Below are 22,964 nucleotides of genomic sequence, written 5' to 3' on the forward strand. Positions count from 1 at the left end.
CTGGAAATACTCACCAGGTCAGGCAGCATCTGTGTAGAGAGAGAAAGAGTTCATGGGCCAAAGATTCCGGCTTTGCCAGATCCGTATGAAGTGTGCATGGACCCGGAGAGGTCTCGCAAAAGCCGGTTTACGGGGAGAGATGCGTATGCGCAGAAAACCGGCTTTTCCGTTCTGTCGATCCTCCACATCCCAGGGAGAAGGATATTCCCACAGGAGAGATTGGGCTATTTGCCCAACTCATGCACAGTGAATGTCCTTCAAACTTTTACGCCAGGTAAAAAGCAGGCGCATAGCTTACTTTTGCCAGCGGAAGAGTTTTAAAACATATAAAAATGATATTTAATCATTCATTTTTATGTTTAAAAACCCTGTCCGTTAAGGTAAGTTTATTTTTAACCCTATTAAAACACATAAAAAAAAATCCAAAAAATAATATATTTTTTCTAAAACGTAATTACATTTAATTTCAATTAATTTTAAATGTGTTTTTTAAAAAATTTATTATGCTGTGTTTCTTGTTTTAACAGAGATTGCACAAACAGAGATCTCATTTTTATCAATGAGAATACTACCTAGTGATTGGTGGTCCAGGCCCACATGATTCCAGCATTTCCCTACGTACAGGCAAGTCATCTTCCCGTAAGCTGTGCATTGAATGAAGGTCTCCGACTGGAATCGAAGGTGCCTCCGTGACCACCAGGTAATTTCGCAACATTTTTTCGGGTTGGAGGCGTTCATCTGAAGGAAGCATCCGACCGCAATTTCCCCCTCATTGTTTCAGGTCAATGACGAAAGGTCATCGACCTGAAACGTTAACTCTGTTCCTCTCTCCACAGATGCTGCCTGATCTGCTGAGTATTTCCAGCACTGTTTTTAATTACACTAGCAAAATACACCTGACTAAAAAAGACAAAGTTCATTTTACAATCCAGAGAAACACCACTTAATCTATTTAAACAAATATAAGAGATTATATGGGAGAGAAAAATTGAACTTTTCAATGGGGGAACCACAGGATGTCAACTGATGACAACGCTGCTGACAATGACCCGGGCGCATTCTGCGCAAGCGCTGCGCAGAAGTCTACTGTGCAGCATTTCGTCATCCAGAATCATTGTTTTTTTTTTAATCCTCAAAGTCCAGCTTTGGCGCCTCAGTCAGCCGACTGCCCTTCCCTTCCCTTCCCTTGCCAGTTTACCTCAATAAACACCAACACTTCAAAAAAAACGCATAGATACACACAAAAAAGACTAGAGATAGGAGATAGGAGATAAAGTGGAGGATAAAGTCAAGGAGAGACGCCGACCCTTACCCATGATCCTAATCCTGACGCCAGTCCATGCGTAAGCCGCAAGCAGAGCCTGACTGGTGGAAGCGGCAGCCTCCTGGCACCGAGACACACACACAACCCAGAGATCGGAGGGGTGGAGGGGAAAATGACGGCTCAGCCCGGCGCTGGAACTGCAGCCTTCAGAGCATGCACGCCGCCAATCAGGCAAGGAGAAGTGGCCTCAGCAGCGAGGAGCGTGTTTCAAATCACAGCACCAGCTAATGTATAAAACCTCCAGCTGGCCAGGGCAAGGCTGTCAAGGTTTGTCATCCAAAATGCATCACGTATGTTTAACACGCGGAGCTACAGTTTTTGTTTTCAATGGACGCCACCCATGCCGGGACTGATGCCGGACCAGGGATGTTTCCAGACTACAGAATCCCAGACTGGAGAGGTGCAACTTGTAAATAAAGAGCAAGAGGATAGCTTAAAAAAAGAGTAATCATTGTGTTGAGGCAGAAGACGTGGGTATGGTTTTTAATGAATACTTCGCATCTGTCTTCATAAATGAGAGGAACAATGGATACATTGTAGTTAAGGAGGAATGTGAAATATTAGATGAAATAAACAAAGTGAGAGAGGAAATATTAAGGGGTTTAGCGTCTTTGAAAGTAGATAAATCGTCAGGCCCAGATGAAATATATCCCAGGCTGTTAAGAGAAGCAAGGGAGGAAATAGCGGAGGGTGTGAGCATCATTTTCCCATCCACTCTGGCTACAGGTGTGGTACCGGAGGACCGCTGACATTGTACACCTGTTAAAAAAGGAAGAAAGGGAGAGACCAAGTAATTACAGGCCAGCCCACCTAATCTCGGTGGTGGGCAAATTGTTGGAAAAAATTCTGAGGGACAGTGTTATTGTTATTTAGAAAAACACGGATTAATCAAGGAAAGTCAGCATAGATTTTTTTTAAATTATTCATTCACAGGATGTGGGCATCGCTGGCAAGGCCAGCATTTATTGTTCATCCCCAATTGCCTTAGAGAAGGTGATGGCGAGCTGCTTTGACAACTGAGGATTTCAGAGGGCAGTTATGATGGCAGTCAACCACATTTCCGTGGGTCTGGAGTCACATACAGGCTAGATTAGGTAAGGATGGCAGATTTCCTTCACTAAAAGACATTAGTGAACTAGATAGGTTTTTACGACAATCCTGTAGTTACATGGTCACCATTACTGATACTAGCTTTTTATTCCAGATTTATTTAACTGATTTGAACTCTTCAGATCATTAGTCCAGAAACGTAACCATTATGCTGTAAGGAATGGGAAGGTCATGTCTGACTAACTTGATTGAATTTTTTGAGGAGGTAAACAAGGAAGGTTGATGATGGTCACGCGTTTGATGTAGTCTACATGGATTTTAGAAAGGCTTTTGGCAAGATCCCACACAGCAGACTGGTCAGAAAAGTAAAAGCCCAGGGGTCCAAGGGAAAGTGGCAAGTTGGATCCAAAATTGGCTCAGTAAAGCGCTTCGAGACATCCGGTGGTCGTGAAAGGTGCTATATAAATGCCAAGTCTTTGTTCCTTTCAGTGGCAGGAAGCAAAGGGTAATGGTCGACGGGCATTTGTCTGACTGGAAGGCTGTTTCCAGCGGGGTTCCGCAGAGCTTAGTGATCGGTCCCTTGCTTTTTGTGATATATGTCAAATGATCTAGACTTCAATGTAGGGGGTATGATTAAGAAGTTTGTAGATGATACAAAAATTGGCCATGTGGTTGATAGTGAAGAAAAGCTGTAGACTGCAGAAAGATATCAATGGACTGGTCAGGTGGGCAGAAAAGTGGCAAATGGAATTCAATCTGGAAAAGTGGGAGGTTAATTCATTTGGGGAGGGCTAACAAGGCAAGGGAATACACAATAACTGGTCGGATACTGAGAAGTATAGAGGAACAGAGGGAACTTGTAAAACATATTTCCAGATCCCTGAAAGTAGGACAGGTGGCTAAGGCGGCCTACGGGATACTTTTCTTTATTAGATGAGGCTTAGAATACAAGTGCAGCAAGGTTATGCTTGAACTATATAAAACAGTAGTTAGGCCACAGCAAGAGTACTGTGTACAGTTCTAATCACATTACAGGAAAGATGTAATTATACGAGAGAGGAGCAGGAGATTTACGAGAATGTTGCTAGGACTGGAGAGTTTTAGCTATGAGGAAAGATTGGATAGGCTGGGATTGTTTTCTTCACAGCAAAGGAGACTGAGGGGAGATTTAATTGAGGTTTATAAAATTATGAGGGGCTTAGATAGAGTGCATAGGAAGGATCTTTTTCCCTTGGCAGACAGGTTTATAACCAGGGGGCATAGATTTAAAGTAATTGGTAGAGGGGAGTTGAGGAGAACTTTTTTCACCCAGAGAGTGGTGGGTGTCTGGAACTCACTGCCTGAAAGCATAGAAGAGGAAGAAACCCTCATCGCATTTAAAAAGTACTTGGATATGCACTTGACGTGCCAGAACCTATAGGGCTACGAACGAAGAGCTGGAAAGTGCAATTAGGCTGGATAGCTCTTTTTCGGCCAGAACAGACACGATGGGCCAAATGGCCTCCTTCTATGTCGTAAATTTCTGCAATTCTACGAATGTGGGCAACACTAGCAAGGACACATATAACCCATCTCTGGATTCCCCAAGATAGCGATGGATCTTCTTAAACTGCTGTAGTCCTTGTGCTGATGGTGCTCTCAGAATGGTGGTATGTAGGAACTCTAGGATGTTGACCAAGCAGTGATGAAGGAAGAGCGGTATAGATCCAAATCAGGACAGTCTGCGACTTGGGAGGGGAATATGCAGATAATCGTGTTCTCATGATATTGCTGCACTTGTCTTCTGAGGTACAAGTTGAGGGGCTGGGAAGTGCGGTCAAAGAAAGCTTGGCAAGCTGCTGCAAACAGCAACATAATTGCAGACACAGTGATGATGGAGAGGGTGACCAAAAAGGATGATCACCGTCAGCTATTACACATCTTTTAGCAAATTTTGCCTGCATTAAGCTGGAGAAAAATTAAACTCATTGAAGACTTAAATGTCTGACAAGTAGTTGGAGAGTCAAGTAACAGTCTTAGAACCAAAGAGACAGAAACGTAAAACTGCTGTCATTAGCATATTTATGAAAGTATACTTATTAGCATACTTATCCCTGGCCAAAGACCGCCCAAAGTGGAGGAAGAGCATCCGGGGGCACTGAGCACCTCGTGCCCCATCGCTGAGAACAAGCAGAAACCAAGTGTAGACAGCGGAAGGAGCGTGCATCAACCCAAGCTCCCCGACCACCCTTTCCTTCAACCACTGTCTGCCCACCTGTGACAGAGACTGTAGGTCCCGCATTGGACTCCTCAGTCACCAGAGATCTCACTTTTAGAGTGGAAGCAAGTCATCCTCGACTCAGAGGGACTGCCTATGATGATGATGACTTATGAAATCTGAACCGTACATCCAGATGATGCCACCAGTGGGTAGAATATAGACAAAGAAAAGGAGACGATAAAGGATGGTGCCCTGAAGTATACCAGTGGTGATGAGAGGAGATTACATCTATTCAGTTGATATAAATGCATTATAATTAAATTCAACTTAATTTCGGGGTCAGCCGAAAGATCACAGCATATTTCCAATTATTAGACAGAAAGGAAAAGGAGGTGGGGTGGCGTTGCTGGTTAAAGAGGAAATTAACACAATAGTAAGGAAGGACATTAGCTTGGGTGATTTGGAATCTGTATGGGTGGAGCTGCGGAATACCAAAGGGCAGAAAACGCTAGTGGGAGTTGTGTACAGACCACCAAACAGTAGTAGTGAGGTTGGGGACAGCATCAAACAAGAAATTAGGGACACGTACAATAAAGGTACAGCAGTTATCGTGGACGACTTTAATTTACATATAGATTGGGCTAACCAAACTGGTAGCAATACGGTGGAGGAGGATTTCCTGGAGTGTATTAGGGATGGTTTTCCAGACCAATATGTCGAGGAACCAACGAGAGGGCTGGCCATCCTAGACTGGGTGATGTGTCATGAGAAAGGACTAATTAGCAATCTTGTTGTGCAAGGCCCCTTGGGAAAGAGTGACCATAATATGTAGAATTCTTTATTAAGATGCAGAGTGATAGTTAATTCAGAGACTAGGGTCCTGAACTTAAGGAAAGGTAACTTCGATGGTATGAGATGTGAATTGGCTAGAATAGACTGGCAAAGGATACTTAAAGGGTTGACGATGGATAGGCAATGGCAAACATTTAAAGATCACATGGATGAACTTCAACAATTGTACATCCCTGTCTGGAGTAAAAATAAAACGGGGAAGGTGGCTCAACCTGGGCTAACAAGGGAAATTAAGAATAGTGTTAAATCCAAGGAAGAGGCATATAAATTGGCCAGAAAAAGCAGCAAACCTGAGGACTGGGAGAAATTTAGAATTCAGCAGAGGAGGACAAAGGGTTTAATTAAAATAGAGTATGAGAGAAAGCTTGCTGGGAACATTAAAAACTGACTGCAAAAGCTTTTATAGATACGTGAAGAGAAAAAGATTAGTGAAGTCCCTTGCAGTCAGAATCAGGTGAATTTATAAAGGGGAACAAAGAAATGGCAGACCAACTGAACAAATACTTTGGTTCTGTCTTCATGAAGGAAGACACAAATAACCTTCCGGAAATACTAGGGGACTGAGGGTCTAGTGAGAAGGAGGAACTGAAGGAAATCCGTATTAGGCGGGAAATTGTGTTAGGGAAATTGATGGGATTGAAGGCCGATAAATCCCCATGGGCCTGATAGTCTGCATCTCACAGTACTTAAGGAAGTGGCCCTAGAAATACTGGATGCATTGGTAATCATTTTCCAACAGTCTGTCGACTCTGGATCAGTTCCTATGGACTGGAGGGCAGCTAAAGTAACATCATTTTTTTAAAAAAGGGAGAGAATACGGGTAATTATAGACTGGTTATCCTGACATCAGTAGTGGGGAAAATGTTGGAATCAATTATTAAAGATGAAATAGCAGCGCATTTGGAAAGCAGCGACAGGATCGGTCCAAGTCAGCATGGATTTATGAAGGGGAAATCATGCTTGACAAATCTTCTAGAATTTTTTGAGGATGTAACTCGTAGAGTGGACAAGGGAGAACCAGTAATGTAGTGTATTTGGACTTTCAAAAGGCTTTTGACAAGGTCCCACACAAGAGATTGGTGTGCAAAATTAAAGCACATGATATTAGGGGTAATGTATTGATGTGAATAGAGAACTGTTGGCAGACAGGAAGCAGAGAGTCCTTTTCAGAATGGCAGGCAGTGACTAGTGGGGTACCGCAGGGCTCAGTGCTGGGACCCCAGCTATTTACAATATACATTAATGATTTAGATGAGGAAATTGAGAGTAATATCTCCAAGTTTGCAGATGACACGAAGCTGGGTGGTGGTGTGAGCTGTGAGGAGGACGCTAAGAGGCTGCAGGGTGACTTGGACAGGTTAGGCGACTGGGAAAATGCATGGCAGAAGCAGTATAATGTGAATAAATGTGAGGTTATCCACTTTGGTGGCAAAAACACAAAGGCAAAATATTATCTGAATGACAGCAAAATAGGAAAGGAGGAGGTGGAACAAGACCTGGGTGTCATGGTACATCAGTTATTGTTAGTTGGCATGCAAGTACAGCAGGCGGTGAAGAATGCAAATGGTATGTTGGCCTTCATAGCTAGGGGATTTGAGTATAGGAGCAGGGAGGTCTTACTGCAGTTGTACAGGGCCTTGGTGAGGACCTGGAATATTGTGTTCCGTTTTGGTCTCCTAATCTGAGGAAGGACGTTCTTGCTATTGAGGGATTGCAGCAAAGGTTCACCAGACTGATTCCCGGGATGGCAGGACTGACATATGAGGAGAGACTGGATCGACTGGGCCCGTATTCACTGGAGTTTAGAAGGATGAGAGGGGATCTCATAGAAACATATAAAATTCTGATGGGACTGGACAGGTTAGATGCAGGAAGAATGTTCCCGATGTTGGGGAAGTCCAGAACCAGGGGACACAATCTAAGGATAAGGGGTAAGCCATTTCGGACTGAGATGAGGAAAAACTACTTCACTTCAGACCTGTGGAATTCTCTACCGCAGAGAGTTGTTGATGCCAGTTCATTAGATATATTGAAGAGAGAGTTAGATATGGCCCTTACGGCTAAAGGGATCAAGGGCTATGAAAGCATGAAAGGGGTACTGAGGTGAATGATCAGCCATGATCGTATTGAATGGTGGTGCAGGCTCGAAGGGCCGAATGGCCTACTCCTGCACCTATTTTCAATGGGCCCCAAGTTTTGGGCCGCGCCAGACCTTGATGCCCGTTTTTCGCGCCACAAAGTGCGCCTAAAAAAAACTTCCAGATTCTCCGGCTCCCTGCTGGTCCTCGAGCCGGGTGCGGCGCAGTACGAGCTGTAGGAGACGGAGCCAGGTCCCTGCGCTGAAAACAGTGCCAGGACCTCTGCACATGCGCGCTACAGTGAGTGCGCATGTGCAGTAGCTCCAGGCGCCCAAAACTGTGTGGGAGGGGCCCGAAGCACGCAGCCCCTAGCCCTGGCCGAATGGCCTCACTGGGGCTGCATGCATAAGGCTGCCCCCCCACGCCCAGCTCCTGCTTCCTCCCGACTCCCGCTCCCCCTCCCCCACCCGGATGCGACCCGCTCTCGCTCCCTCCTCCCTCCCCGAACCAACCCGACCTCCATCCTCCCCCGCACCCCCACCCGTGCTCCTGACCGCACGCCCCCCGCCGGACCTGACGCGACCCGCTCTCCCTTCCTCCCCCCACCCGAACCAACCCGACCTCCATCCTCCCCCGCCCCCCCCACGACCCGTGCTCCCGACCGCCCCCACCCCCCCGGACCCGACCCGCGCTCCCCCTCGACCCGACCCCCGCTCCCGACCCCGGACCCAGGACCCGACCCGACCTACCTGTAAATCTGGTGCTGGGGACGGGCCCTGCCCGAAGTCTTGGGCCCATTCAGCCTCCCCCCCCTTCTCCTTTCCCCCCCCCCCCCAACTTCCCCTTCTCTTCTCCCCTCTCCTCCCCTTCCCCTCCTGCCCCCTTCTCTTCCCCCCCTTACCCTGCCCCCCCCTCTCTCCCTCTACCCCCTCCTCCCCCTCCCCTCGCTGTCAGAAACACAGACACTGACAGACAGAGAGTGAGAGACACACAGACAGACAGACAGAGAGATAGAGACACTGACAGAGACACACTGGGGGGGGGGGGGGGGGGGGGCGGCATCCCAGCACGCTCTGTTGGAGGGCTCCCGGTGCTGCAGTCGGTAAGTAGAAAATGTTTTATTTATTGATTTTTTAAAAAATTATTTATTAATTTTTTTTTGATTGATTTATTGGTTGATTTATTGATTCTTTATATCATTTATTATTGATCATGGCTCTTTATTTATAAAACTGAAGTGTTTAATGTTTGTAAACTTTCCTTTAAACCCCCCCTCCATTCCCTACGCCTGATTGTAACCTACGACTGATTTGTAACCTACGACTGATTTTCTAAAGTGTAGACAAGGTTTTTTCCAGCGTACAAAAATCTTCACTTACTCCATTCTTAGTTAGTTTGGAGTAAGTTTTCACTGCCGAAACTTTGAAAACAGGCGTAAGTGGCCGGACACACCCCCTTTTGAAAAAAAAATTCTGTTCCAAGTGAAACTGTTCTAACTGACTAGAACTGGAGCAAAATAAATGCCGAAAATTTGAATTTCTAAGATACTCCGTTCTACACCAGTTGCTCCAAAAAATCAGGAGCAACTGAGGACGAAACTTGGGCCCTATGGCCCCAAGTTTCCACACGCGGCAAAACAGGCGCCCCTCCGAGCTGGGCGCCCGTTTTTCGCGCCGAAAACGGCGCCTGAAAAAAACACGCTATTCTCGAGCGCTTTGCAGCTCGATGTCAGCTTGGCGCGGCGCCCAGGGGGCGGAGCCTACCACTCACGCCGATCATGTAAGTAGGAGGGGGCGGGTACCATTTAAATGAGTTCTTTTCGTGCCGGCAACCCTGCGCGTGCGCGTTGGAGCGTTTGCGCGTGCGCGAAGGAAACATTGGCACTCGGCCATTTTTGTAGTTCTTTGTAGCTGTTCAATTTTTAAATTTTTTTTAATAAAACCACATTGCCCTTCCATGATCAGCACTGAGGCTTCTTGCAGCAGTGAGAAGGCTGCAGGAAGCCTCAGAAGTTGAGGCAGCCGTTTCCCAACGGGCCCGACCGACGGCAGGGGGGTCTCCCCCCACCCCGCCGTCGGGAATGGCTGCCTCAACTTCTGAGGCTTCCTACAGCCTTCTCACTGCCTCCCCCCCGCTGCCGTCGGTCGGGCCCTCACTGCCTCCTCCTCCCCCCTCGCCCCCCCCCCCCCCCCCGCTATCGGGAACGGCTGCCTCCTCCCTGCCTCCCCTCCGCTGCCGTCGGTCGGGCCCTCACTGCCTCCTCCCCCCCACCCCTGCCGTCGGTCGGGCCCTCACTGCCTCCTCCCCCCCCCCCCCACTGCCGTCGGGAACGGCTGCCTCCTCCCTGCCTCCCCTCCGCTGCCGTCGGTTGGGCCCTCACTGCCTCCTCCCCCCACCCCTGCCGTCGGGAACGGCCGGCTCCTCACTGCCTCCTCCCCCCCCCCACTGCCGTCGGGAACGGCTGCCTCCTCACTGCCTCCCCTCCGCTGCCGTCGGTTGGGCCCTCACTGCCTCCTCCCCCCACCCCTGCCGTCGGGAACGGCCGGCTCCTCACTGCCTCCTCCCCCCCCCACTGCAGTCGGGAACGGCTGCCTCCTCACTGCCTCCCCTCCGCTGCCGTCGGTTGGGCCTTCACTGCCTCCTCCCCCCACCCCTGCCGTCGGGAACGCCCGGCTCCTCACTGCCGCCTCCCCCCCCCCACTGCCGTCGGGAACGGCTGCCTCCTCACTGCCTCCCCTCCGCTGCCGTCGGTTGGGCCCTCACTGCCTCCTCCCCCCACCCCTGCCGTCGGGAACGGCCGGCTCCTCACTGCCTCCTCCCCCCCCCCACTGCAGTCGGGAACGGCTGCCTCCTCACTGCCTCCCCTCCGCTGCCGTCGGTTGGGCCCTCACTGCCTCCTCCCCCCACCCCTGCCGTCGGGAACGGCCGGCTCCTCACTGCCTCCTCCCCCCCCCCACTGCCGTCGGGAACGGCTGCCTCCTCCCTGCCTCCCCTCCGCTGCCGTCGGTTGGGCCCTCACTGCCTCCTCCCCCCACCCCTGCCGTCGGGAACGGCCGGCTCCTCACTGCCTCCTCCCCCCCCCCACTGCCGTCGGGAACGGCTGCCTCCTCACTGCCTCCCCTCCGCTGCCGTCGGTTGGGCCCTCACTGCCTCCTCCCCCCACCCCTGCCGTCGGGAACGGCCGGCTCCTCACTGCCTCCTCCCCCCCCCCACTGCAGTCGGGAACGGCTGCCTCCTCACTGCCTCCCCTCCGCTGCCGTCGGTTGGGCCTTCACTGCCTCCTCCCCCCACCCCTGCCGTCGGGAACGCCCGGCTCCTCACTGCCGCCTCCCCCCCCCCCCCCCCACCGCCGTCGGGAACGGCTGCCTCAACTTGAGGCTTCCTGCAGCCTTCTCCCTGCCTGAAGCACTTTCACACAGGTAGAAACATGGTTTATTTAATCTTTTCTTTGCTTATAAATGTTTATTCAGGTTGGAATTATTTGTATAATATTTGTATAAGTATAACTAAGGATTTATTGTAGAATGTAATGACTTCCCTTCCCCCCCCGCCCCCACCTCGTTCTGGACGCCTAATTTGTAACCTGCGCCTGATTTTTTAATGTGTAGACAAGGTTTTTTCAGGCCTACAAAAATCTTCACTTGCTCCATTCTAAGTTAGTTTGGAGTACGTTTTCACTGTGGAAACTTTCAAATCAGGCGCCAGTGGCTGGACACGCCCCCTTTTGAAAGTTCCAAAGTGAAGCTGTTCTACATGACTAGAACTGCAGAAAACTTAAATGTGGAGAATTGCGATTTCTAAGATACTCCGTTCTCCACCAGTTGCTCCTAAAAATCAGGAGCAAATCATGTGGAAACTTGGGGCCTATGTTTCTATTAAAGATATTCTTCAAGTGTGAGAAACCATTAAAAAAAAAATTAAGACAATGCCAATCATTCTCCACTGCAAATGATTCAGTCTGCGGCCTGGCCAGCGGCAATGCAAAGCGTTTGCTGCTGGTTGCGAAGAAAGCTGCCCACAGAAATCTCGAGATTTGAGATGCGCAAGATTTGTCAGTGGAATATAACGCAATCTGTTATGGTGTCAACAAATGGCCGAAACAGCCAGTCACATTGCAGAATTCCCACAGACAGGGAACCAGGAAATAAAAACCTGCTTCTATCCTGTGTTTTTAAAACTGTCGGAGAGCAAAAAAGGTAGAACCTAAAATAATCATGAGCAATTAAAAAATATTAAAACATTTTTTAACTTTCTTAAAAATTGTAATTTTTATCATGATGGAGAAATTTCTGACAAGCCACAAAATTAAAGTTAGTTTTTCAGGGCCAAAAAGTTTGTTCAGCAGTCAATACGCTGTTAAAAACCCAGTTATTCCTAATCCAACAAGGCCTAACATTTAATGGCGTATTTAACAGTAATATTACCACAGAAAAGCACAAGATTTTGTCTGTTTCACTGAACGCCGGCTTGGTGGGGGTGCGGAAGAGGTGCACAGCGTAGCCTGTGTCAGAGCAGTGGAAGTAACTTCACAATTTCTGCATTTAGATGCACATGCGCAACATCCTGAAGTTGCGACTAGTTTCAAAGGGGTAATAATGGGGAACTAACAGCGAAAGGGGCAATAATGGTGAATACTGTTAGTTCCCCATTATTATCCACTGCAAATTCTGGCCCAATGTTCCTAAAACTATAAGCAATAAAAATGGTTTGTACAAAACATTGCAGTGATCAACAGCACTCTTGCTTTGAAACAGAGTTTCCATTCTGAAACAGCTCAGGTACAATTTTCTTTCTTAAACCATTAACTTATAAATTAAATACTGTCCCGTGTTTAAATTATATGTGTCAAAACAATTTGTCTGAAAATACTGTGAAAGCACTGAAAGTTTGCTGCACCCTGGTGGACACTGGTTAAATTGCCATGTAAAAGCTCAACTCCACTTATAGTAAAACTAAAATATGTCCTACTCTGAAATGAGTGTTTGCGAACAGCTCCTTGATCATGAATTTATTAAACCATAAAAAAATAATTCAACAATATGTCTGGTAATGATTTGAATTCAACACATGTTTAGCTCCAACATTATGAACAACATTTTGAAACAGCTGAATCAAAACATTTCTACTAAAATCCACCTAATCTGGAATCTCTTGCTGCAAGCTCATTAAAAGGGAAGATAATGGGCAAGCAGATTAGTAATAAACAATGCATTTGGAATCTTCCTTAATTAATATACTCAAAATAACATTGCAGTAGTACTTATCACAAAGCAGGTCACCCCTTTTTGATCATTACAGTGGGAACACACCTCTCCTGACAATCATTCAACAGAGGGTGGTCATTCAGCCCATCGTGCTTGTGCCAGTTTGAAAGAGCTTTCCAGTAAGTCCCACTCCCCTGCTCTTTCCCAATAGCCCTGCATTTCTTTTTCCTTTTTAAGTATAAACTTCCATTTTTGAAGGCTACTACTGAATCTATTTTCACTACCCTTTCAGACAATGCGTTACAGATCATAACAACTCGCTGAGTAAAAAATAAATCTCATCTCACCCTGACTTTTCCCCCCCGCAATTATTTTAAAATCGGTCTCCTCTGGTTACCGACACTCCTGCCTGTGGAAACAGTTTCTTCCTATCTACTCTTTCAAAACCCCTCATAATTTTGAACATTTCTATTAAATCTCCCTATAATCTTCGCTGCTAAAAGAACAATCCTGCCACATAACTGAAGTTTCTCATCCCTGGGACCAATCTAGTAAATCTCATGTGCACCCTCTTTGAGGCCTCGACATCCTTCCTAAAGAGTGGTGCCCATAAATGAACCCAATACTATGGGCCCAAGTTTCCACATGATTTGCGCCTGATTTTTAGGAGCAACTGGTGGAGAACGGACTATCTTAGAAATCGCAATTCTCCACATTTTTTTTTCTGCAGTTCGAGTGAGGTAGAACAGTTCTACTTTAGAACAGAATTTTTTCTTCAAAAAGGGGGCGTGTCCAGCCACTGACGCCTGATTTCAAAGTTTCCACAGTGAAAACGTACTCCAAACTAAAGTAGAATGGAGCAAGTGAAGATTTTTGTAGAACTGAAAAAAACCTGTTCTACACATTAAAAAAATCAGGTTCAGGTTACAAATTAGGCGTCCAGAACGAGGTGGGGGGGGAGAAGGGAACTCATTAAATTCGACAATAAATCCTTATTTATACTTCTACAAATATTATACAAATAAATCCAACCTGAATAAACATTTATAAGCAAAGAAAAGATTAAATAAACCATCTTCCTACCTGTGTGAAAGTGCTTCAGCCATCGTTCGAAGGAAACCGCCGTTTGTTGCCGCGCAGGGGAGGGAGGGGAAGGAGACAGCGGCTTGTTGCCGCGCAGGGGAGGGAGGGGAAGGAGACAGCGGCTTGTTGCTGTGGTGGGAGGGGAGGGAGGGGAAGGAGACAGCGGCTTGTTGCCGTGGTGGGAGGGAAGGGAGGGGAAGGAGACAGCGGCTTGTTGCCGTGGAGGGAGGGGAAGGAGACAGCGGCTTGTTGCCGCGCAGGGGAGGGAGGGGAAGGAGACAGCGGCTTGTTGCCGCGCAGGGGAGGGGAGGGAGGGGAAGGTGACAGCCGTTTGTTGCCGCGGAGGGGAGGGAGGGGAAGGTGACAGTGAGAAGGGAAGCCTCAGTGCTGATGTGCTGATGGCAATGTGATTTTATTAAAAAATGTTCAAAAATTAAACAGCTACAAAGAACTACAAAAATGGCCGAGTGCCAATGTTCTTTTTCACACTGAGCATGCGCAAACGCTCCAACGCGCAGCGTTGCCGGCAGGAAAAAAACTAATTTAAATAGTACCCGCCCCCTCCCACTTACAAAATCGGTGCGAGTGTAGGCTCCGCGCCAAACAGACAAGGAGCTGCAAAGCGCTCGAGAATAGCGCGTTTTTTTTCTGGCGCCGTTTTAGGCGCGAAAAACGGGCGCCCAGCTCGGAGGGGCGCCCGTTTTTTATCCTGTGGAAACTTGGGCCCTATGTAACAGAAATTATAATTTGTCTATACAAAGTAACAGATACTGTACAAGAACTCAAGGTTGCAATTTGACCTAATTTTAGATGATGTTTAAAAACTAGCTTTGTATGTGATGAACTATATCATCGAACCCCTGATCACAATACAGGTGCAGCATCCAGAATCCAGAGTTCCGGAATATGGAATGTTCCAGAATCCGGAGCGATTCGTCCGGAATCAGTAAAATGTTCCGGAATCCAGACCCGACGACCCTGCCAACCTCGGGGCTCCGCCGGTGCCCGACCTCGGGTCTCGCCACCGCTCGCCCCACCGCCGCTGCCCTTACCTTGGTGCCTCATCACCGGCCAGCCCGATGACCACCTTGGTGGAGCCCTGCCTGACCACCTCCTCGGCGGGGCCCCGCCTGACACGAACACCTCCTCGACGGGCCCCAGTCGACAACATCCTCAGTGGGGCTGGCCCGGCGACGACCTCCTCGGCAGGGCCAGCCCGCCCGACAACATCCTCGGCGGGGCCCGGACGGCCCGAACAGCCCCTCTTCCTGATGTTCTGAAATCCAGAAATACCCGAACTTGGATTCATGATGTCGAGAAAGACGATCAAAAGTCCAGAAAAGCCCTGAATCCGGAACGGCCTCAGTCCTGAATTTTAGGCGCTATACCTGTATACCCTTGTAATGCTATGTATGCATAAATGAAACAGAAAAACAACTGTCCCATCAACTTATCTGACCTGGTGTGGTACAATACTGTACACACAATTGATTCAGTTACTCAGAACTGGTCATGGTAGATGCTGCCACCTTCTCCACAGGTGGAAGATTAAAGTATTCCCATCATGCAACTGTGCTCCTAATCAGACCCTGGAGCACATCTTTGGGTACTGTCCTTATAGAGAAAATTTGCAGGCAGCCTATAAGATATCCACACTGTTACACCAGAAGCTTTGGCTTGGATATCCAACTTAGATATTGACATTTGATTTGCTTTGCTAGTATGGTGCCTCCCTAGTGCCAGAGTCAAGGATGTCACATAGTGGACGGAGGGCATTCTGGGGTTGGGGGGGGGGGGGGCGGGTGGAAAGAGAGGGTAAACAGCTAGCAGTCGTGGTCCATATCGGGACCAATGACATAAGTAGAAAGAGGGATGAGGTCTTACAGGCAGAATTTAGGGAGCTAGGAGAAAAATTAAAGGGTTGGACCTCAAAGGCAGTAATCTCCGATTTACTACCGGTGCCACGTGCTAATGAGTACAAGAACAGAAGGATAGAGAGGATGAACGCGTGGCTGGAGAGATGGTGCAGGAGGGAGGGCTTTGAATTCCTGAGGCATTGGGACTGCTTCTGGGGGAAATGGGACCGGTACAAACCGGACAGGTTGCACCTCAACAGCGCCAGGGCTAATATCCTCGCGGGGAGTTTTGCTAGTGCTGTTGGGGAGAGTTTAAACTAGCTTGGCAGGGTGATAGGAGCCAGAGAACAAATTCAATAAGGAAGTAAAGCTGAAATTACAAAGCAAGAATGTAGAAAGTGAATTTGTAAGACAGAGGAAACAAGGTTAGTAAGTAGTAATCAAGGAGGTCTTCCTGTGCTAAATGGTATAAACTTCAATGCAAGGAGTATAGCGAATAAGGCGGATGAGCTGAGAGCACAGGTAGACACTTGGGAGTATGACATTTAGCCATTACAGAGACATGGCTGAAAGCGGGGCAACAGGTTTGGCAGTTCAATATTCCTGGTTACAGGATTTTTAGACAGGACAAAGAGGGGGCGGGGGGGGGGGGGGGGGGCGGTGTTGCAGTATTGATTAAAGAAACTATTACAGCTGTGAGGAGGGATGATATGTTAGAGGGATCATCAAATTAGGCCATATGGGTCGAACTGACTGGACATTTATTATAAACCCCCAAACAATGGGAGGGAGACAGAAGAGCAAACATGTAGGCAAATTTCTGTGAAGTCCAAAACCCATAGGGCAGTAATAGTAGGGGATTTCAACTATCCTAATATTGATTGGGACAAGTTTTTCGTGAAGGGTACAGAGGGTGCGGAGTTCCTAAAATGCATTCAAGAGAAATTTTTTAGTCAGTTTGTAACAAGCACAACACAGGAGGGGGCGGTACTGGATTTAATTTTGGGGAATGAAGCTAGGCAGGTGGAAGGGGTATCAGTGGGAGAGCACTTGGGTGCTAGTGACCATAATTCAGTCAGATTCAAGGTAGTTATGGATAAGGACAAGGATAGACCAGGAATAAAAGTCCCAAATTGGGGAAAAGCTAACTTTGCTAATTACAGGCCTGTCAGCCTAACCTCAGTGGTGGGAAAATTATTGGGAAAAATTCTGAAGGACAGGATAAATCTACATTTAGAAAGGCAAGGATTAATTAGGGGCAGTCAGCACAGATTTGTTAAGGGAAGGTTGTGTTTGACTAACTTGATTACATTTTTTGAGGAGGTAACAAGAAAGGTTGATGAGGAGAGTGCATTTGATGTAGTGTGTATGGATTTTAGCAAGGCTTTTGATAAGGTCCCACATGGCAAACTGATCACAAAAATAAAAGCCCATGGGATCCAGGGCAAGGCGGCAAGTTGGATCTAAAATTGGCTTAGAGGTGGGGAGCAAAGGGTAATGGTTGATGGATGTTTTTGTGAAAGGAAGGATGTTTCTGTGAAAGGAAGGATGTTTCCAATGGGGTTCCGCAGGGCTCAGTACTGGGTCCCTTGCTTTTTGTGGTATACATCAATGATCTAGATTTGAATATAGGGGGTATGATTAAAAAGTTTGCAGATGATACTAAAATAGGCTGTGTGGTTGATAACGAAGAGGAAAGTTATGGACTGCAGGAGGATATCAATCTACTGGTCAGGTGGGCAGAACAGTGGCAAATGGAATTTAATTTGGAGAAGTGGGAGGTAATGCACTTGGGGAGGGCTAATACGAAAAGGGTATACACATTAAATGGTAGGCCACTGAGAAGTGTGGATGAACAAAGGGACCTTGGAATGCATATCCACAGATCCCTGAAAGTAGCAGGCCAGGTAGATAAGGTGGTTAAGAAGGTATACGGAATGCTTGCATTTATTAGCTGAGGCATAGAATACAAGAGCAGGGAGGTTATGCTTAAAATGTATAATACACTGGTTAGGCCACAGCTGGAATACTGCGTGCAATTCTGATCGCCGTATTATAGGAAGGGTGTGATTGCACTGAAGAGGGTATGGAGGAGATTTACGAGGATGCTGCCTGGAATGGAGAATCTTAGCTATGAGGACAGATTGGATAGGCTGGGTTTGTTCTCCTTGGAACAGAGGAGGCTGAAGGGCCTGGATATAGTGGATAGCAAGGACCTATTTCCTTTGGTGGAAAGGTCAATTGCAAGGGGGAATAGGTTTAAGGTGGTTGGTGAAGGTTTAGAGGGGATTTGAGGGGAAACTTCTTCACGCGGAGCGTTGTAGGGGTCTGGAACTTGCTGCCTGGTGGAGACAGAAACCCTCAACACATTTAAAAGGTGCTTGGATGTGCACTTGAAGTGCCGTAACCTGCAGGGTTGCGGACCTAGAGCTGGGAAGTGGGATTAGACTGGATAACCTCTTGTTGGCTCACGCAGACACGATGGTAAGTACATCATGGAATTTAATACGGCCAGAGTGATCTCCTGGACTAGTTTCGATCGCCTGGATGGGTCGGAGAGGAATTTTGCCAGATTTCTTTCCCCCCAATTGGCCTGGGTTTTTATCTGCTTTTTTGCATCTCCCAGGATATCGAATGGCCCCGGGTGGGGTGGAGTGTAAAATGTTGCGATGCATGGGGTATCACAGTTGTGTGAGGCGGACTGGTTGGGCCGGATGCTCTTTACCTGTCCGCCATTGTTCATAGGTTTATATGCAACCTTCAGGGCTGCTGAATGAGGGCTGTGTGGATCTTTATCGGCTGGCACAGACACGATGGGCCGAAATGACCTCCTCCTATGCTGTAAATTTCTGTGTTTCTTTTATGTTTCTATGAAGCGGTTGTCTTGTGAAGAAAGGTTGAGCAGGTTGGGCCTATACTCATTGGAGCTTAGAAGAATGAGAGGTGATCTTATTGAAACGCATAAGATTCTGAGGGGGCTCGACAGGGTAGACACAGAGAGGCTGTTTCCCCTCATGGGGGAATCTAGAACTAGGGGGCATAGCTTCAGAATAAGGGGTCGCCCATTTAAAACGGAGATGAGGAGGAATTTCTTCTCTCAGAGGTTCGTGAATCTTTGGAATTCTATACCCCATAGAGCTGTGGAGGAAGGGCCATTGAATAAATTTTTTGATTTTTGAACGATAAGGGAGTCAAGGGTTATGGGGAACGGGCAGGGAAGTGGAGTTGAGGCCAAGATCGATCAGTCATGATTTTATTGAATGGTGTAGCAGGCTTGAGGGGCAAAATGGCCTACTCCTGCTACTTATATTCTTATGTTCACTCTTATACTCGAATCCCTTTATAACCAAGGTTAACATACTACAAGTTGCATCTCCCTTATCCGGCACTCCCTTATCCGGCACCACCCTTCGTCCGGCATGATTCCGGTGACCGGGGGCGCATGCACAGAACGTGGCCGATCTCCACCGTGACTTTGGGGCTGGGCTGACATCTGCCGCCGCTGACACTCGGCCGCCAGGGAGTTGCTGCCAACACTCGGCCCGCCCGGGCCACCGACCTCCTCCACCCGCCACTTTCCCCCCCCCCCCCCGCACCTCCCCTCGGGCTGACCTCCCTTTATCCAGCAAAATCCCTTATTCGGCACAGGCCAGGTCCAGAGGGTGCCGGATAAGAGCGGTTCAACCTGTATTTTCTTTCCTATTTGCTTGCTGTACCTGCATGTTAATTTTCTGTGATTCATGTACAAGGACACCCAGGTCCCTCTGAATGCAAACATTTCAGTCTATCGCCATTCAAAAAATATTCTACTTTTTGTTTTTCCTACCAAAGTGGATAACCTCCACATTGTATGCCATTTGCTATATACTTGCCCACTCAGTCAACCTGTCTATATCTCTCTGCAGCTTCTTTGCATCCTCCTCACAACTTTTCCACCTAACTTTGTATGATCAGAAAACTTGGATACTTTACACTCAGTCCCTTCAACCAAGTTATTAATATAGATTGTAAATAGCTGAGGATCAAGCACTGATCCTTGCGGTACCCTGCTAATTACAGGCTGCCAACCCGAAAAAGTCCCATTTATTCCTACTCTTTCTTTACTGTCGATTAACCAATTCATGCCAATATATTACCCACAATACCACGAGTACAAATTTTATGTAATAACCTTGTGTGGCACCTTATCGAATGCTTTTTGAAAATCCAAATACACTACATCCATTAGTTTCCCCTTATCTCTCCTAAGTCATCAAAAAACTCTTAACAGATTTGTCAAACACAATTTCCCTTTCATAAAACCATGCTGACTGTGCCTAATCACATTACGATTATCTAAGTGCTCTGTTACAACGGGCTCAATTTTCCCCAATCCCTTTTTTCGGCGCACTTACCCTAGATGCGCCGACTTTGTGCGCTGGAAACGACGCGGAAAAAATGTGCCCCCATCCTGGCTGCTCTGCCAAGTATCCTGGGTCCTGGCGCGGCGTATCTAGTGCGGTGGGGGGGCGGACCTACAGCCCTGCGCCGAAAAGAGTGCTGGAAGCTGCCCGCATGTGGAGTGGTGTCGGGTCCGATGTGCGCGCATGCTCAGTAGCGCCGAAACTTGGCACTCGGGCAGCATCACCTCTCCCGCCCCCCCCCCCCCCCCACCACTCCACCGATGCCGCGTTCGGTCGCTCTGCTTTACGCCCTCCGATTTACAGGGCAGCATCTCTGTCCCCCCACCAATGCTGCGTTGGTCGCTCTGCTTCGCCCGCACCCCACCAGCCCCCCACCTCCCCCTGTTGATATCGAGGCCAGCATCTCTTGCTCTCTCCCCTCCCTCACCGATGCCCCTTTTGGTCGCTCTGCTTCCGCACCCCTCCCCTGCCCCTGTTCATTTGCAGCCGCTCTAGCCCTGGATGACTGGACTCCCGGTGTGCGTCTTGCCGCACCTATCCCAGGCCGATGGCCTCACGCACAGGCCAGCCCGCTGCCTTCCCGGACCAACTTTAAAGATGAAGGTAGGATTTACTTGATTTCTATTAGTATTTTAATTGTTTGAGCTTTTCCTTGCAATGTTTGGTGCTTGGTTGTTTAGTTTAAGGTCCTCTCCAGTTCCCTTCCCTCCCCTAATGTCCGCCGATGTACTAATGTGCACTGCTTTCTTAACTGCCCGCAAGGTTTTTCAGAGCTGGCCACATACGCTGACCTAAGTCGATTTGGAGTAAGTTTTAGCTGGCCAAAGTGGCATAAATGGCCAAAACTGGCGTTAAGTGTCTGGGAACGCCTCCTTTGTTTTATACAGGTTCATCATAATTTCCATTCTTTTGTACTCTATACCTCTATTCATGAGCCCAGGATCCCATAAGCTTTTTTAGTGGTGGTGCTTGGTTTGCTTTTTTTTTTTAAATTACCTTGTTAATCTGTGTTGCTACTTTTTGCGATTTGCATATTTACACTCCGAGATCTCTTGAGTTTTCTACACCATTTAGAATCTTATTTTCCAAGTAATATTGACGACTTTATTTTTCTTACCGAAATATAAAAACCTCACACATTTATCTGTGTTGAAAAGCATTTGCCAATTATATGCCCATTCTGCAGGTTTATTAATGTCTCCTTGTAATTTGTTGCAGTCCTCCTCAGTATTGACTATCCCTACTGCCCCCACCCCCAAATTTGGTGTCATCCACAAATTTAGAAATTGTGTTTTTGATTCCAAAGTATAAATCGGTAATATAAATATAATTTGAATACTGTGTCTATCTTCGCAAAAGAGAGGGACGATGCAGACATTGTAGTGGAGGCGTATAAATGAGATAAGCATAGTGAGAGGATATATTAAGTAGATAAATCGCCAGACTCGGATGAAATGTATTCCAGGCTGTTAACAGAAGCAAAGGAGGAAATTGCAGAGGCTCTGACCATTATTTTTCAATTCTCCCTGGCTACAGGTGGGGTGCCGGAGGACCGCCAACGCTGCACCGCCGTTCATCTAATCTAAACACAACTTGAAAATACTGGCTTCCAAAGGAACAGCAGGAAAAGGTTACCCAGCAAAAGAAAAATACCTTCACAGTTCTGTCCCCACTACACCCCTGAATCCGCATCTCTATCTAGTTTCTTCCTCACCTCTCCCACCCACCACCAGCCTCCCCAAGAACATGTAATCTATTACACCTACCTCCTTCAAACCCATTCCCTCTGAAATCCTGATCACTCAATCTCACTTCCTGACCCCTTATCAATGCCTGTGCCACTCTTGAAATCCTACTCCTAAGCCTACTTCCTAAACTGCTTTTGCAGGACTTCATATCTGTTCACCTCCATTATACCATTGGCCCTCATATGAACACCATGACTAAATGCTCCTCCTCCCCTTCCATAATCTTTCCCAGTCTTTTCAAAGTATCCCTTACTGTGGCACCTGGGAGGCAACAAAGTGTCTGGAACTTTTAGTCTGGACTGCAAAAGATAGTGTCCACCCCCTAATTATCAAGTTTCCTAATATTACAGCATTACTAGTTGAACTATGATTCTATCATAATCTCTCCCCCTCCCAGCCCCTTTGAGACATTTTGATCTATTTCAGTGTTTCTCACACTTGGGTCCGAGGACCCCTGGGGGTCTGCAAAATAATCAAGATTAAGAGCAAGATTCAGAGATATCCACAGTAAACACCTCCAAAGGATAATCATCTGGGATGCAGATATGAATATCCATCTCCTTCAATTCAAAGGGCCAGTCCGGATCTGTAGGTTCCACCGCAATCCGGTAGCAAGTCTTTTCAGTGCTCCAAGCTTACCGGCTTTTACGTAGCTAGATGATGAATGACCACAGGAAGTGGCCCAGAGTAAGCCAATGCAGAGAGGCTGGAGGCGGGCTTCTGCGAGGCGGGAACAGAGTGCGGCAGCCAGTAGGCGCGCATGGAGGAGCACTAAGAGCAGCACGAAGATCGGCAGGTAGATAAAATCAAACAATCGGTCTTTCAGCTCACAACAACGCTCAAGGAAGATAGAAAATGCTACAAACCGCATATGAACATAACCAACCTTATCACATTTAATGTTGGAATTTTCAACTCATTAATCACAATCCTATTTTTGGATTAGCAGTTTTGGTCCCGATTACTGGTCAATTAGCACCAAACACAGGAAAAATCAAACAATTTCACCAAATAGTCCGAGGGTCAATCAAAGCAAATATCTGTTCTTAAAATCATTATTAAAGCACTTTTCACATGTAGCACTTTTGTATTATGAGTATTATATTATTATAATTAAATTTTAAATGGTGATCCTTGATTATTAATCCATTTGAAAAGGGGTCCTT

General features: G+C 47.4%; 1 protein-coding gene across 2 annotated transcripts in view; it reads right to left on the reverse strand.

Annotated features, from left to right (window-relative positions):
* Positions 1 to 22,964, reverse strand: part of nagpa (N-acetylglucosamine-1-phosphodiester alpha-N-acetylglucosaminidase) — a 141,377-nt gene that overhangs the window by 96,636 nt on the left and 21,777 nt on the right. The window contains exon 2 of one of the 2 annotated variants that reach the window (XM_070894412.1): positions 14,844 to 15,067. The exons of the other annotated variant lie outside the window; for it this stretch is intronic. Within the exon in view, the coding sequence (XP_070750513.1) occupies positions 14,844 to 14,962 (119 nt within the window). The 5' untranslated portion in view covers positions 14,963 to 15,067. The remainder of the gene's footprint in view (positions 1 to 14,843; positions 15,068 to 22,964) is intronic. 2 annotated transcript variants of the gene reach the window in all.

The sequence above is a fragment of the Pristiophorus japonicus genome, chromosome 1 (genome assembly GCF_044704955.1).
Source record: "Pristiophorus japonicus isolate sPriJap1 chromosome 1, sPriJap1.hap1, whole genome shotgun sequence".
NCBI lineage: Eukaryota > Metazoa > Chordata > Chondrichthyes > Pristiophoridae > Pristiophorus > Pristiophorus japonicus.